Source organism: Nanorana parkeri, unplaced genomic scaffold (genome assembly GCF_000935625.1).
Source record: "Nanorana parkeri isolate BGI_ZX_2015 unplaced genomic scaffold, ASM93562v1 scaffold342, whole genome shotgun sequence".
In the NCBI taxonomy this organism is placed as follows: Eukaryota; Metazoa; Chordata; class Amphibia; order Anura; family Dicroglossidae; genus Nanorana; species Nanorana parkeri.
The window spans coordinates 604250-620254 of record NW_017306610.1 but is presented as its reverse complement, the minus strand read 5'-3'; the positions used below and the strand labels follow the sequence as shown (position 1 = coordinate 620254).

Sequence of the window (16005 nt, the reverse complement as noted above, 5' to 3'; positions counted from 1 at the left end):
ACTGAGCCCAGGCCTATCACCAGCTATTAAGGGGTTTGTTGTAAATGTCAGTGGCTGGAAAGGAATGGTGTAATCCACAAAAACACAAGCCCACAACCAGCTACTACATTTGTCCAAGACAGACTAGTGTAGTAGCTGGCCAGAGATTTCAGATAGCATAGGTGGAGGGTGGGGATGAGCTTTCAGATAACGCTGCTCAGCAACCACTGCACAAATTTGAATGGGACCAAGTGCACTGGGTACCCTGGGATGTGCACTGGGTACTTCCCCTGGGGGGTAACAAGCTTCTTTAAATGACTCAGGTTTTGAAAATAGCTTGCCCTAAACTTGCTTTACCTATACTTTCTGTGTTTACTTTCTTACTCTTGAGTGGTTAGAATCAACCATGCATGCCCTCAAGGGCTTATATGTTCTAAACCAAAATCTATTCTGTATTCCCTAGATTTTTATTTCTGTACATGAAGTAAAAAAGTAGTTATGAGTAAATTTGATACCTTTTGACAGCTTACAAAAAATATACACACTCTGACCCCATTTTCCTCTGCTCTGCTGCATATTTACTTACACCTAAGTGTGTCTGTCTACTCTGATTATAGTTGCCCCTCAACATACTGTACATTTACAACTCCTAAAGGAGATAACAGTTAAAATTTAAATATGCATCAGATTGTCTTATAAGTGAGCCATCATTCCTCATAAGTACTTACCAACAGATGCTGGCATTTCTCCCCATTGTAGTACATTTGCTTTTGTGAAGTGACCATATGTATCAATATAAACCCCTTCATCCTCATAGCTCAGCAGAAGCTCCATGCCATTGGTGTTAGGCAGGATGATGATGGCATGTGGGTGAATGTTTCCCTGGATCTGAAATGAAAGTATTCCATCAATTGTTTTCTAAAAATCATCAAAACAACATTAACCCCATTGCATTGTTTACTACGTTTGTCTTAACAAGTAAAAGACATTGCTAGATATTAAAGTGACACTAAACTCAGGACTTAAACCTTAAAAATGCATTCAAGTACTTAAATGATTAACAAAAATGTATCTTATTTGTGTATCTCTCGGCTGTAGATCCTCAAATCATCTCTGAATTGGTGATGGCACTGCCCTTCCTTCTGGAGAGTGGCTACTTATGTTCCCCATGGTCCCTGTGTGTGTTGTGAAGTAGCCAAAGCTCCAAGCTCACTCCCGTGATGGACTACAGTCTCAATACAAATTAGTAAACTAAACGTGAGATTGTAGTCTATCACGGGACTAAGCTTGGAGCATTGACTACTTTACAACACACACTTTACCTTACAAAAGGGACAGTACCATACACATGTTAAAACGATTACAAGAATCACAATCAACATGCAAAGCTGCTAGCAAGTAAAATGGAGAAGAGTCAGAACACACAACTTTGCCAACAGATCAGTACAGTTCTTATTCCTTCGCAGGATAAAACATGGCTCTAGTTCATAATGCCAAGAATGCAACAGGGTTAATGTGTGTCTAAACTCAATAACAAAAATTATATATATTGCAGCTTAGTAATTCCTATGTGGTGACAACATTAATTTTCTTAAAAAAAGAACTATGAGGAGAGAGAAATGTACTCATTCCCATAGTTAGAGCTCATGTGTGACATTGCAACTGTCACACATCGACTCTATAAGAACTGAGCGATCACAAACATCTGTTCACTCAGTTCACAATCTGTCCTGCAGAGAGCGGTGACTGTCAGTCACCGCTCCCTGCAGGGATTCCCCCCTCCCCTCTCTCTGATCCTCCAGCTCTCAATGGAGGGACAGATGGGGAAGGTGGTGGGCACAGCTGACTCTACCTCTAGAGAGGCAGAGATGGTTGGCAATCAGGCAGCAGGGTGCAGTGTGGCTCTGAGTTTTGAGTCACAGGAGGTCATTATTAAATTAGTAGTCTTCCTGTGACCCAAAAGAGAACACGACCATAGTTTTCTTTTAAATTACGTTGAACAATAACAGACATTTACTGGCCTGAGGTGAAAATAAAGGAAAAATAGCTAAAAAAAGGAAAACTAATGCAAACACCACATCTGCTAAGCTGCAATATATTAAATTGTTGCTTATGGGTTTTAAGGTGGACAAAACAGGTGATTAAGATTCTTGTGAACTAATGTAGCATTATAACTATTATCTAGTGTATTAGATATGTGTTTGGACCCATATCTGATGGCTATCATCACATTGATAAGGTATGCTAACCATTGCATATTGGTTAACATCGATAGAAAATGCATCATCACAAATTGCTTCTCTGTTGACATTTTCAACAGGTTTTCAACCTGACTAACTATGTAACATCCCTGTATATATGAACAATGAACGAATACTGAAACACTGTATTATGGTGCTAACAAGGCACACGCAACATGGTAAAAGACTCCCCATATGAAATAAAGTAGGCTGATCTTATTTATTTATTACAGATATATATAGCGCTGACAATTTGCGCAGTGCGCTTTAGATAGTTGCACATTCACATTAGTCCCTGCCCTCAAGGAGCTTACAATCTGAGGTCCCTATCTCACATGCATACATAGAAGGGCCAATTTAGACAGTTTCAAAGTGATTTTGGAAAGAGTTTTGGGGTATTATAGGAAATATAATTAGGAGTAGAGTTTACCTTTCGAGTGGATCTCTAGTCAATGTTCTGTTTTTAGATAGCTTGGGTAATGGTAGTAACCTTAGAGGCTTTTTTGCCACTGGGGTTATATACACTATGCATTTGTACTGGTATCCAGTTTCACAAGGACGGAAGGAGATGGGAAATCCCCCAAATTTTGTTTAATATAAAACACCTATTTTGATGACATCTATTCAAGAGGGGATTTCCATTCATTTTGGAGAGAGTTCCCTTCACTTCCTGTTGTATCAATGATAGAGAAAAGTAAATAGAAATCTCCCCAAATGGACCAAAAAAATAAAAAATAAATAAACCTGACAAGTGTTTTAACCATTCCTTACTTCATCCCAAACTAAAAAGAAACACTGACTAGAGACACTCCTTAAAATATAGTATGGTGGCATTCTTCCTTTTCCTGCAGGTCAAATATTGGCCAGTTATTCATTTAGGTTGTATAATTTGTTACAGCTATTTAAGTAAAGAAAAATATTACAGGAACATTTATATGGTCCATGCAGAATGAATTCCCTCTTCCTTACAATTCAAGCTATTCCTGCGTATGTTATTGAACTCAAAGGCTGGTCAAAATGAAAAGCAACACAGTCTAAAAAAACATCAATTGGCTAATAGTTAAAGCCAGATTAAATATTACATATTTCTGAAATGTTCAAACACAAACAAATGCATAAACTTGAAGCATTTACATATCCCTTCCTCCAGGTTTTCCTAGCAATAATCTATGTTAATGAATAAAACATTGCAAAGTCTCAGCTTTGAGGAACAGGTGGTAAAAGAGGAAATGTACTTGCCAGAGACCGTACGGTGAGGCCAAATTCTGAGGTCCATTTCTCTGCCACGACTATCCGCAATACCAACACTGGTATCCAGAGCCGTAGAGAAATCTTAATGCGTTGCCTTGGTATTTTCATGAGCAAATGAAACAAAGAAAGATATAGGCAGAAGACTAAAATAAAAACCCACTCAACGGAACAGAAAATTAAAGCAGTCTTTCTTTCTGAGGACAAACTGCTCTGCAGGATAGGGCGATGCAGAATCTAAGGACTGTACAAAAAACCTCAAAGATTAGATAACCCACTAGTTTAAGAAAAATCTGATTAATAAGCAAAAGAACTATAAGGTTTACACTTTATTTCAGATCCCTGACACTGAACAGGGATGTTTATTTTTAGATGAATTGCATAAAAAAAAGCATAATTGCGTGGAAATCTCTGAGGGGAACCTTAAATTAGGGATATAATTTCTTTGTGAAATATTATGTCTGTCGTTTATTAGATGCTCTATTTTTAGCAAACTAGGCCAAGGAGAAAAAAATTCCTAATGCTTACAAGCCATATTCACAATTTACTTGCCTATCCTGTGTTAGTTGGGGCGGAAAGGGGGGTGTCATATTTTATACAGTCTAACTTACAAGAACATTTTAGAAACAGAAAAAGTAGGGATGAGAACAAGAGGTCAACCATGAATAACAAAATGTGTTCTTTTAGCCCTCATTCACACGGGTAACAGCCTGCCCGTACAGATCTGTGCTACGTGCACGGCTATATCAGGCAGCTCCCGGGAAGGACAGGTGCTGCGTGTGATTAGGTGTTAGGTGCTGCATGTGATTATACGCAGCAGCCTGTCCTTCTCTATGGGAGTACGCAGCCGTACGCCACCCTACGCTCACCTGACCGACACGTCTGTAAGGGTGCGGGTGTCCCTGCTCGGACGCAGACAGGATCCATCCTGTCAGTGGAAGACTACGGACAGCCGTGCACGCAGCATCTGAAGATCTGAAGATTCTTGAGTGTTCGTGAAGGATCATGGGGCAGGTGCATGCGCAGTAGAAATCTTTGGCCGGGAGAAGAGGAGAGACACAGTGCAAGTCAATGCACGCAGCTGGCAGCGAGCACGCGGACAGACACTGCGGGACACAGAAGACACAGCAGTCAACGCTGGATCAGAGACCGGCACCAGCGCTGGAGGGACTCCTGAAAACTACTGGAAAGAAGAAGACGATCGGATCAAGAGGCATCATTTAAGGTAAGTCCTTAAAGCAGCGTGGGTTGGAATGTCACTTTAAGTCCCACAAATTCATGTTTTGCCTGCCAGTTATGTCCACCTTATGCTGCTTCCTGTGACAGTGAGGCAATCATGCTGCACTGCTCCAGAATTTAGAGCAGAGTTGCCACTGTCACATAGGCTGTGCCTGCTTGAACTACAGTTGATTGAGAAAATGTTACAATGGATATGGCTTTTGGCTGATTCATAGGCCTGCAACTTGTCAATCTGCACCAGGTCACACCTAGTTTTGCCCACTGCTTTCTAGATTGACAACACTATCTCTGTTGCTGAAACCCTACCACTGTGAGCTGTATGGTCTGGGAGGGGGAGTGTGTGGGCCACAAATGGAGGATTTGACTCATCAGGAAAGGTAAAATACGTTTTTTTGTATACTTGATGAGGCTTTTGCATCTCATAGTAACTTGATTTTCTACTTATTATTCTCTCATACAGGAGCCTTTAGCTGTACTTTAAGAGATTACAAAAAGCCTTTCCCTTGTTCTCTACTGATGCGTTAAGCCTTTTTAATCCAATATAATTTTTAACTGATTTAAACCCCTCCCTTTTTAAAGTAGTGTAAAATACTTAGATTCAAATTTGATTTGGCTTAAAGGGAATTATAGTATGGGCCCATGTACATATATTTACAAGTAACCTACGTTTAAATGAAGATGTATGACATTGCACAGACATCCACTGTCCTTGAAACCTGAAGCTATGTCAGAATTTGTGAAGAACTAGTAAAGAAACAGCTGTTATGGGAGTGGTTTAAGAACAAGGTTCTGTGTTTTAAATAGAGTTGAAGAATACATTTAGAAATCATGAGTTAAGTAGTTTTGGTCGCACCATATAGAGGAGTATGGGAGTCGTGACATCAGAAATAGGTTAAGAATATGCTTACACTATATATGGCCTTATAGGATAAACCAATCACTAACGTCGATTTTGGAATATAAGTGATAGTGGACTTCACACTGGTCACACTTCTTTACACTACATAATCTCACGACACACTTCATTTACACTACATTATATGACACTATGCATACTCATGAATAGAATTCTAACACGCCCATTCAACAAGAGACTTTGTTATTTCACCTGCTAAGGCTATTTTGGTTGAACCCTCCAGAAGCTGAGAACCATACCAGGAGGTAAAGACTCAGAACGAGATGACATGCTTTTTAACTCTGCATTAACTATATACTTTGAACTATCTATTTTTTTTTTTTAATTCTGTGTTTATTGAAACAAATAACAGAAAGATACATGAATACCGAGCATAGAGAACGTATTACAGCGCAAATATTAACATTTGAAACATAAGCGGTCTCATAGGAGAGCATAGAGATCCATATATCAAACTATCTATTTGTATATTATATTTTTGCAATATAATTGTATGCTGCTGTGACTTCCCATAGTTAAATTCAACAGAATAGAACTACTAATTTCAGCCCTCTGCCTTCCCGCTCATTTCAATACCCCCACTGCCAGCTTGATTTGATTATTCAGCAAGTGGGTAGGGGATGCTAGGCATTTAATGCATGTGCTTTAAGTTTTATTGTAATGTTTAAAAAAAACTGATTTACTGCTTACTTCCTCTTGAAAGTTACAGGTGATTAAACACTTTTTAAAGAACAGAATGCTCCAACAAGCTATAATTTGTCTTTCCTCTGGTATCAGATATATAATTAATAGAACTACTTCAGAGCAAAAATTAAATATGTGTTTTTGGGAGATCAATTAAGGAACACAGTTGTTAAGGTAATGAGCATTGTCTAATTAAAAGGGCCAACGTTTGTGTAAATGGAATCCTAATGATGGTCACCAAGAGCCATGTCTGACTATTCATTTGCTGCCCTCGCTCAAGAGTTGTGAAGGTCATAGCATGGCTTGTGAGAACTAATTAAACTGTAAAGTTCCTTGCTGTTAGGCATCAGATGACATTATTCTGGATTTATAGCTTGGTTGTTTGGTTTTTCTACTGATAGCTTTTGTATAGGGGTTATTAAAAAAGAACAAAGTCCAAGTTTGAAAGACAAACAGATATGATTATTTTAGAAGGATTATCTACTTTACCTGTAATTTTTCTAATTCCATCCTCTCTCTCTTCATAAAATAGTATCAGTAACAGTTTTTAAAGAAGAAGTCTTGCTAGAAGAATAAAACATGCTTGCTAATCCCCCACCAGGGGACCCAGTGCACATATCTCTTGGCCCCATTCAAACCTGTGCAGAGGTTTTCAAAGGCGTTCCTATTTGGGAGTTACAGCCAGCACTGAAGTCACCTCCCTCTCTTCATTCTGCCCCCCTCTACCACATCTCCTGGGCGTACACAGGAGAACCTGCACAACCCTTGCCCCTTCCTCCTCTGAAAGCTGCCAAGCAGATCATCTACATCTTCTGCCATGCAGCCCTGTGCCTGATCTCCTCTGCTAGGTTCTTTGAAGTAACAATAAATACTGAGCCCAGGCCTATCACCAGCTATTAAGGGGTTTGTTGTAAATGTCAGTGGCTGGAAAGGAATGGTGTAATCCACAAAAACACAAGCCCACAACCAGCTACTACATTTGTCCAAGACAGACTAGTGTAGTAGCTGGCCAGAGATTTCAGATAGCATAGGTGGAGGGTGGGGATGAGCTTTCAGATAACGCTGCTCAGCAACCACTGCACAAATTTGAATGGGACCAAGTGCACTGGGTACCCTGGGATGTGCACTGGGTACTTCCCCTGGGGGGTAACAAGCTTCTTTAAATGACTCAGGTTTTGAAAATAGCTTGCCCTAAACTTGCTTTACCTATACTTTCTGTGTTTACTTTCTTACTCTTGAGTGGTTAGAATCAACCATGCATGCCCTCAAGGGCTTATATGTTCTAAACCAAAATCTATTCTGTATTCCCTAGATTTTTATTTCTGTACATGAAGTAAAAAAGTAGTTATGAGTAAATTTGATACCTTTTGACAGCTTACAAAAAATATACACACTCTGACCCCATTTTCCTCTGCTCTGCTGCATATTTACTTACACCTAAGTGTGTCTGTCTACTCTGATTATAGTTGCCCCTCAACATACTGTACATTTACAACTCCTAAAGGAGATAACAGTTAAAATTTAAATATGCATCAGATTGTCTTATAAGTGAGCCATCATTCCTCATAAGTACTTACCAACAGATGCTGGCATTTCTCCCCATTGTAGTACATTTGCTTTTGTGAAGTGACCATATGTATCAATATAAACCCCTTCATCCTCATAGCTCAGCAGAAGCTCCATGCCATTGGTGTTAGGCAGGATGATGATGGCATGTGGGTGAATGTTTCCCTGGATCTGAAATGAAAGTATTCCATCAATTGTTTTCTAAAAATCATCAAAACAACATTAACCCCATTGCATTGTTTACTACGTTTGTCTTAACAAGTAAAAGACATTGCTAGATATTAAAGTGACACTAAACTCAGGACTTAAACCTTAAAAATGCATTCAAGTACTTAAATGATTAACAAAAATGTATCTTATTTGTGTATCTCTCGGCTGTAGATCCTCAAATCATCTCTGAATTGGTGATGGCACTGCCCTTCCTTCTGGAGAGTGGCTACTTATGTTCCCCATGGTCCCTGTGTGTGTTGTGAAGTAGCCAAAGCTCCAAGCTCACTCCCGTGATGGACTACAGTCTCAATACAAATTAGTAAACTAAACGTGAGATTGTAGTCTATCACGGGACTAAGCTTGGAGCATTGACTACTTTACAACACACACTTTACCTTACAAAAGGGACAGTACCATACACATGTTAAAACGATTACAAGAATCACAATCAACATGCAAAGCTGCTAGCAAGTAAAATGGAGAAGAGTCAGAACACACAACTTTGCCAACAGATCAGTACAGTTCTTATTCCTTCGCAGGATAAAACATGGCTCTAGTTCATAATGCCAAGAATGCAACAGGGTTAATGTGTGTCTAAACTCAATAACAAAAATTATATATATTGCAGCTTAGTAATTCCTATGTGGTGACAACATTAATTTTCTTAAAAAAAGAACTATGAGGAGAGAGAAATGTACTCATTCCCATAGTTAGAGCTCATGTGTGACATTGCAACTGTCACACATCGACTCTATAAGAACTGAGCGATCACAAACATCTGTTCACTCAGTTCACAATCTGTCCTGCAGAGAGCGGTGACTGTCAGTCACCGCTCCCTGCAGGGATTCCCCCCTCCCCTCTCTCTGATCCTCCAGCTCTCAATGGAGGGACAGATGGGGAAGGTGGTGGGCACAGCTGACTCTACCTCTAGAGAGGCAGAGATGGTTGGCAATCAGGCAGCAGGGTGCAGTGTGGCTCTGAGTTTTGAGTCACAGGAGGTCATTATTAAATTAGTAGTCTTCCTGTGACCCAAAAGAGAACACGACCATAGTTTTCTTTTAAATTACGTTGAACAATAACAGACATTTACTGGCCTGAGGTGAAAATAAAGGAAAAATAGCTAAAAAAAGGAAAACTAATGCAAACACCACATCTGCTAAGCTGCAATATATTAAATTGTTGCTTATGGGTTTTAAGGTGGACAAAACAGGTGATTAAGATTCTTGTGAACTAATGTAGCATTATAACTATTATCTAGTGTATTAGATATGTGTTTGGACCCATATCTGATGGCTATCATCACATTGATAAGGTATGCTAACCATTGCATATTGGTTAACATCGATAGAAAATGCATCATCACAAATTGCTTCTCTGTTGACATTTTCAACAGGTTTTCAACCTGACTAACTATGTAACATCCCTGTATATATGAACAATGAACGAATACTGAAACACTGTATTATGGTGCTAACAAGGCACACGCAACATGGTAAAAGACTCCCCATATGAAATAAAGTAGGCTGATCTTATTTATTTATTACAGATATATATAGCGCTGACAATTTGCGCAGTGCGCTTTAGATAGTTGCACATTCACATTAGTCCCTGCCCTCAAGGAGCTTACAATCTGAGGTCCCTATCTCACATGCATACATAGAAGGGCCAATTTAGACAGTTTCAAAGTGATTTTGGAAAGAGTTTTGGGGTATTATAGGAAATATAATTAGGAGTAGAGTTTACCTTTCGAGTGGATCTCTAGTCAATGTTCTGTTTTTAGATAGCTTGGGTAATGGTAGTAACCTTAGAGGCTTTTTTGCCACTGGGGTTATATACACTATGCATTTGTACTGGTATCCAGTTTCACAAGGACGGAAGGAGATGGGAAATCCCCCAAATTTTGTTTAATATAAAACACCTATTTTGATGACATCTATTCAAGAGGGGATTTCCATTCATTTTGGAGAGAGTTCCCTTCACTTCCTGTTGTATCAATGATAGAGAAAAGTAAATAGAAATCTCCCCAAATGGACCAAAAAAATAAAAAATAAATAAACCTGACAAGTGTTTTAACCATTCCTTACTTCATCCCAAACTAAAAAGAAACACTGACTAGAGACACTCCTTAAAATATAGTATGGTGGCATTCTTCCTTTTCCTGCAGGTCAAATATTGGCCAGTTATTCATTTAGGTTGTATAATTTGTTACAGCTATTTAAGTAAAGAAAAATATTACAGGAACATTTATATGGTCCATGCAGAATGAATTCCCTCTTCCTTACAATTCAAGCTATTCCTGCGTATGTTATTGAACTCAAAGGCTGGTCAAAATGAAAAGCAACACAGTCTAAAAAAACATCAATTGGCTAATAGTTAAAGCCAGATTAAATATTACATATTTCTGAAATGTTCAAACACAAACAAATGCATAAACTTGAAGCATTTACATATCCCTTCCTCCAGGTTTTCCTAGCAATAATCTATGTTAATGAATAAAACATTGCAAAGTCTCAGCTTTGAGGAACAGGTGGTAAAAGAGGAAATGTACTTGCCAGAGACCGTACGGTGAGGCCAAATTCTGAGGTCCATTTCTCTGCCACGACTATCCGCAATACCAACACTGGTATCCAGAGCCGTAGAGAAATCTTAATGCGTTGCCTTGGTATTTTCATGAGCAAATGAAACAAAGAAAGATATAGGCAGAAGACTAAAATAAAAACCCACTCAACGGAACAGAAAATTAAAGCAGTCTTTCTTTCTGAGGACAAACTGCTCTGCAGGATAGGGCGATGCAGAATCTAAGGACTGTACAAAAAACCTCAAAGATTAGATAACCCACTAGTTTAAGAAAAATCTGATTAATAAGCAAAAGAACTATAAGGTTTACACTTTATTTCAGATCCCTGACACTGAACAGGGATGTTTATTTTTAGATGAATTGCATAAAAAAAAGCATAATTGCGTGGAAATCTCTGAGGGGAACCTTAAATTAGGGATATAATTTCTTTGTGAAATATTATGTCTGTCGTTTATTAGATGCTCTATTTTTAGCAAACTAGGCCAAGGAGAAAAAAATTCCTAATGCTTACAAGCCATATTCACAATTTACTTGCCTATCCTGTGTTAGTTGGGGCGGAAAGGGGGGTGTCATATTTTATACAGTCTAACTTACAAGAACATTTTAGAAACAGAAAAAGTAGGGATGAGAACAAGAGGTCAACCATGAATAACAAAATGTGTTCTTTTAGCCCTCATTCACACGGGTAACAGCCTGCCCGTACAGATCTGTGCTACGTGCACGGCTATATCAGGCAGCTCCCGGGAAGGACAGGTGCTGCGTGTGATTAGGTGTTAGGTGCTGCATGTGATTATACGCAGCAGCCTGTCCTTCTCTATGGGAGTACGCAGCCGTACGCCACCCTACGCTCACCTGACCGACACGTCTGTAAGGGTGCGGGTGTCCCTGCTCGGACGCAGACAGGATCCATCCTGTCAGTGGAAGACTACGGACAGCCGTGCACGCAGCATCTGAAGATCTGAAGATTCTTGAGTGTTCGTGAAGGATCATGGGGCAGGTGCATGCGCAGTAGAAATCTTTGGCCGGGAGAAGAGGAGAGACACAGTGCAAGTCAATGCACGCAGCTGGCAGCGAGCACGCGGACAGACACTGCGGGACACAGAAGACACAGCAGTCAACGCTGGATCAGAGACCGGCACCAGCGCTGGAGGGACTCCTGAAAACTACTGGAAAGAAGAAGACGATCGGATCAAGAGGCATCATTTAAGGTAAGTCCTTAAAGCAGCGTGGGTTGGAATGTCACTTTAAGTCCCACAAATTCATGTTTTGCCTGCCAGTTATGTCCACCTTATGCTGCTTCCTGTGACAGTGAGGCAATCATGCTGCACTGCTCCAGAATTTAGAGCAGAGTTGCCACTGTCACATAGGCTGTGCCTGCTTGAACTACAGTTGATTGAGAAAATGTTACAATGGATATGGCTTTTGGCTGATTCATAGGCCTGCAACTTGTCAATCTGCACCAGGTCACACCTAGTTTTGCCCACTGCTTTCTAGATTGACAACACTATCTCTGTTGCTGAAACCCTACCACTGTGAGCTGTATGGTCTGGGAGGGGGAGTGTGTGGGCCACAAATGGAGGATTTGACTCATCAGGAAAGGTAAAATACGTTTTTTTGTATACTTGATGAGGCTTTTGCATCTCATAGTAACTTGATTTTCTACTTATTATTCTCTCATACAGGAGCCTTTAGCTGTACTTTAAGAGATTACAAAAAGCCTTTCCCTTGTTCTCTACTGATGCGTTAAGCCTTTTTAATCCAATATAATTTTTAACTGATTTAAACCCCTCCCTTTTTAAAGTAGTGTAAAATACTTAGATTCAAATTTGATTTGGCTTAAAGGGAATTATAGTATGGGCCCATGTACATATATTTACAAGTAACCTACGTTTAAATGAAGATGTATGACATTGCACAGACATCCACTGTCCTTGAAACCTGAAGCTATGTCAGAATTTGTGAAGAACTAGTAAAGAAACAGCTGTTATGGGAGTGGTTTAAGAACAAGGTTCTGTGTTTTAAATAGAGTTGAAGAATACATTTAGAAATCATGAGTTAAGTAGTTTTGGTCGCACCATATAGAGGAGTATGGGAGTCGTGACATCAGAAATAGGTTAAGAATATGCTTACACTATATATGGCCTTATAGGATAAACCAATCACTAACGTCGATTTTGGAATATAAGTGATAGTGGACTTCACACTGGTCACACTTCTTTACACTACATAATCTCACGACACACTTCATTTACACTACATTATATGACACTATGCATACTCATGAATAGAATTCTAACACGCCCATTCAACAAGAGACTTTGTTATTTCACCTGCTAAGGCTATTTTGGTTGAACCCTCCAGAAGCTGAGAACCATACCAGGAGGTAAAGACTCAGAACGAGATGACATGCTTTTTAACTCTGCATTAACTATATACTTTGAACTATCTATTTTTTTTTTTTAATTCTGTGTTTATTGAAACAAATAACAGAAAGATACATGAATACCGAGCATAGAGAACGTATTACAGCGCAAATATTAACATTTGAAACATAAGCGGTCTCATAGGAGAGCATAGAGATCCATATATCAAACTATCTATTTGTATATTATATTTTTGCAATATAATTGTATGCTGCTGTGACTTCCCATTATACAATTAAAGTCACAAGTTTTTCACTCTACAACTGGACATTCATTGATGAAGATTAATCACCTTACGACACTTAAATCGTAAGTGTCAGTCGAGGAATACTAATTTCTAACAAGTAGCCACTCCTCCTGATTATGCAGGCAGGCAGAGCCTCTCTGTTTTGTAGTTAGAACATCCATTTACAACTGCATGACACAGAAAATATATACAATCCATTAAAATATATACAATCCATTAAAGGGAGATAGTTCAGGTTTGTAAATTATTTTTTTAGATATGCATGTACATGTAATCTGCTTAATGTAGCTAATCTTGAACCAAGGTAGCTTGATAACGTGCTCCTAGGGGGAAGATCCACAAAAGCCAGGATGTTAGAGGACATGGGGTTAATCACGTTGGTAAATTCAACCCTGCAAACTCGTGGCATCTATCAGTGGAGCGGAAGTACTGTGGGGGCATTTCCATATTGAAGGTACAATATGTATTGCGGCAAAACTTGAAGAGTTTAATTTTTTATAGTATTTCTGTAAATTGTTTACATTCTTCCTCCTTAGTGTACTCTTCCACTGGCTGCTTTACTATAAACAGACATGAGAACATTATAACCCTGCACTGCAATTAAAGACTTCAGTAATGTTAGGTATCAGAGCAGATTTGCACAAGAGAGATTGCAGCTGACTGCTTTTGAATATCTGGATTCAGAGTTGTACCCAGTCCTTACTAAAATCTTCTAAAACTAAAAACACGTTTAATCCATACATCACACTTGACAAATCTTTAACAGCAATTGAGAAAAACTTAACTTTGGAGCAGAATTACTTTGATGACAAATGACCATAATAAAAAGAATTACAGATTACAATAATTTTTGTATAAGAAATTTTTTTTTAATTGTTTGCGTTATTAAACCATAATTCCCACTGAGTACCAAGCACGATTTTCACAAAAGAAAAATCTCACACATATCTGTTTAGATCAGGGTATTTTGGATGAGGTTAGGGAAGCATGTATGTAAAATGACTACTACTGACATCCTTGGGAGAAAAACTAAGCAAAACTTCCTGTGGAGGTAAATTAAACAGAAATCTATGTTCATGCAAATATATCACAGATTGGGGAATGTATCATTAGGTTTTGGAAAGGTTGCAGGTAAAAAAAACTCTTGTAATGCCTCCGGTCAATAGCGATCTGATGCACAGGAGATGTTTTCCGGATTGTTGCTAGTCACAGCTCTCCCTTACTTTTTCTGTGCAGCAAGCATCTTTTTTTTTTAGCTTCTGTAAAGGCTCCTGTGAGTCTGAGCAGCAGGCCTAGTCTTCCTCTACATCTAGAAGTAGAATTATTGCCTCCCGAGTTTCTTGTGCAGCCCAAACATCAATCTCAAATTAATCCTGTATGCCTAAAGCTGGGTACACATGGAGTAAATTTCGGCAGGTGGGTGGTCCATGTGTCATTTGATTTAGCTTATGTAAAGGCTCCTGTGAGTCTGAGCAGCAAGCCCAGTCATCCTCTCCATCTAGAAGTAGAATTATTGCCTTCCTGAGTTTCTTGTGCAGCCCAAACAGCACTCTGAAATTAATCCTGTATTCCTAAAGCTGGGTACACATGGAGTACATTTCAGCAGGGGGGTGGTCCATGTGTGGTCCCATCATTAGAGTGACTTTTGTTGAAGGGACATGCTGGAAAATAGTTGGTAAAACTGAACTGTGCTTACAGCCACTCAGCTGCGTATTCTGACTGTGGCAGTGCACAGCTGGAGATTTGTTCACTGACACTGTTTAGCATAGATGGAGGAATCTGTAATTTTTATGTGCATGTGTACCCAGCATAACAGTGATCCTGACACAGATCACACACACCAAAAAAAAAAAATCTCAGCTAACAACTGACAAGAGAGCCATGGGTTGTAATTCTCGAAAAAAAAGCAAGTTAAAAGAATTATGTACAGGAGAAAAAACAATTGTCATAAAAAATATGAATATTGCTGCAGCAACCTCTTTTTCCTTAAAAGATTACTACGAATAGCTACCACAGACAGTGTAGTTAGATGCAAAATAAGGGTTAAAGGTTAATTTCCTGCATTACTGCCTCCTCCTCGCTGGCAACTTGTATTCCCAGCACTTAACCTAGTAGTGTACTGACTATGCCAACAGGAACCAGCTAATTCTGCAGGAACTTGAAACTTTTTAATGTAACGGCGATATGTAACGTGTGTAGCGCAATTGTCGTTTTCGCGCGGTGGTGCACCGGACGCGTATTTACGTTTATATTGCGTAAACGTGGGGGTGGGGGACTTTTTTTAAAACTTTTTTTATATGTGACTTTTTTTTTTTAATCACTTAATGTCATTGCTTTACATAGGGGATACAAATCCCCTATATAATAGCAAAGGCACACTGACAAGTCCTCTTTATGGAGACATTAGGGGTATCTAAGACCCCTAATGTCACCTGGGGACCCCAAAAGAAGCTGATGAAGCAGAGATCTGCTTCATCAGCTTCTTCTCTCTGGCAATAGCAGCCAGATGACTGACAGGTGAATGCGGAAGTGATGTATTTACACATTACTTCCGCATTCACAGCATGGAAGGAGATCAGCAAGGAGGAAGATGCTGAACTCCCTCCCATCTTACCTCCTGACACCCTCCTGAGCCGGTCCCGGGCCACAGATAGGGAAGCGGATCCCGGGATTGA

The 16005-nt window shown here is 39.4% G+C and overlaps 1 protein-coding gene across 1 annotated transcript in view; it reads right to left on the bottom strand.

The window, feature by feature from the left end:
• Positions 1–16005, bottom strand: part of LOC108788656 (mitogen-activated protein kinase kinase kinase kinase 4-like) — a 189948-nt gene that overhangs the window by 12618 nt on the left and 161325 nt on the right. Inside the window, exon 29 of the mRNA XM_018558479.1 lies at positions 7884–8043. Coding sequence (XP_018413981.1) covers positions 7884–8043 — 160 coding nt within the window. The remainder of the gene's footprint in view (positions 1–7883; positions 8044–16005) is intronic.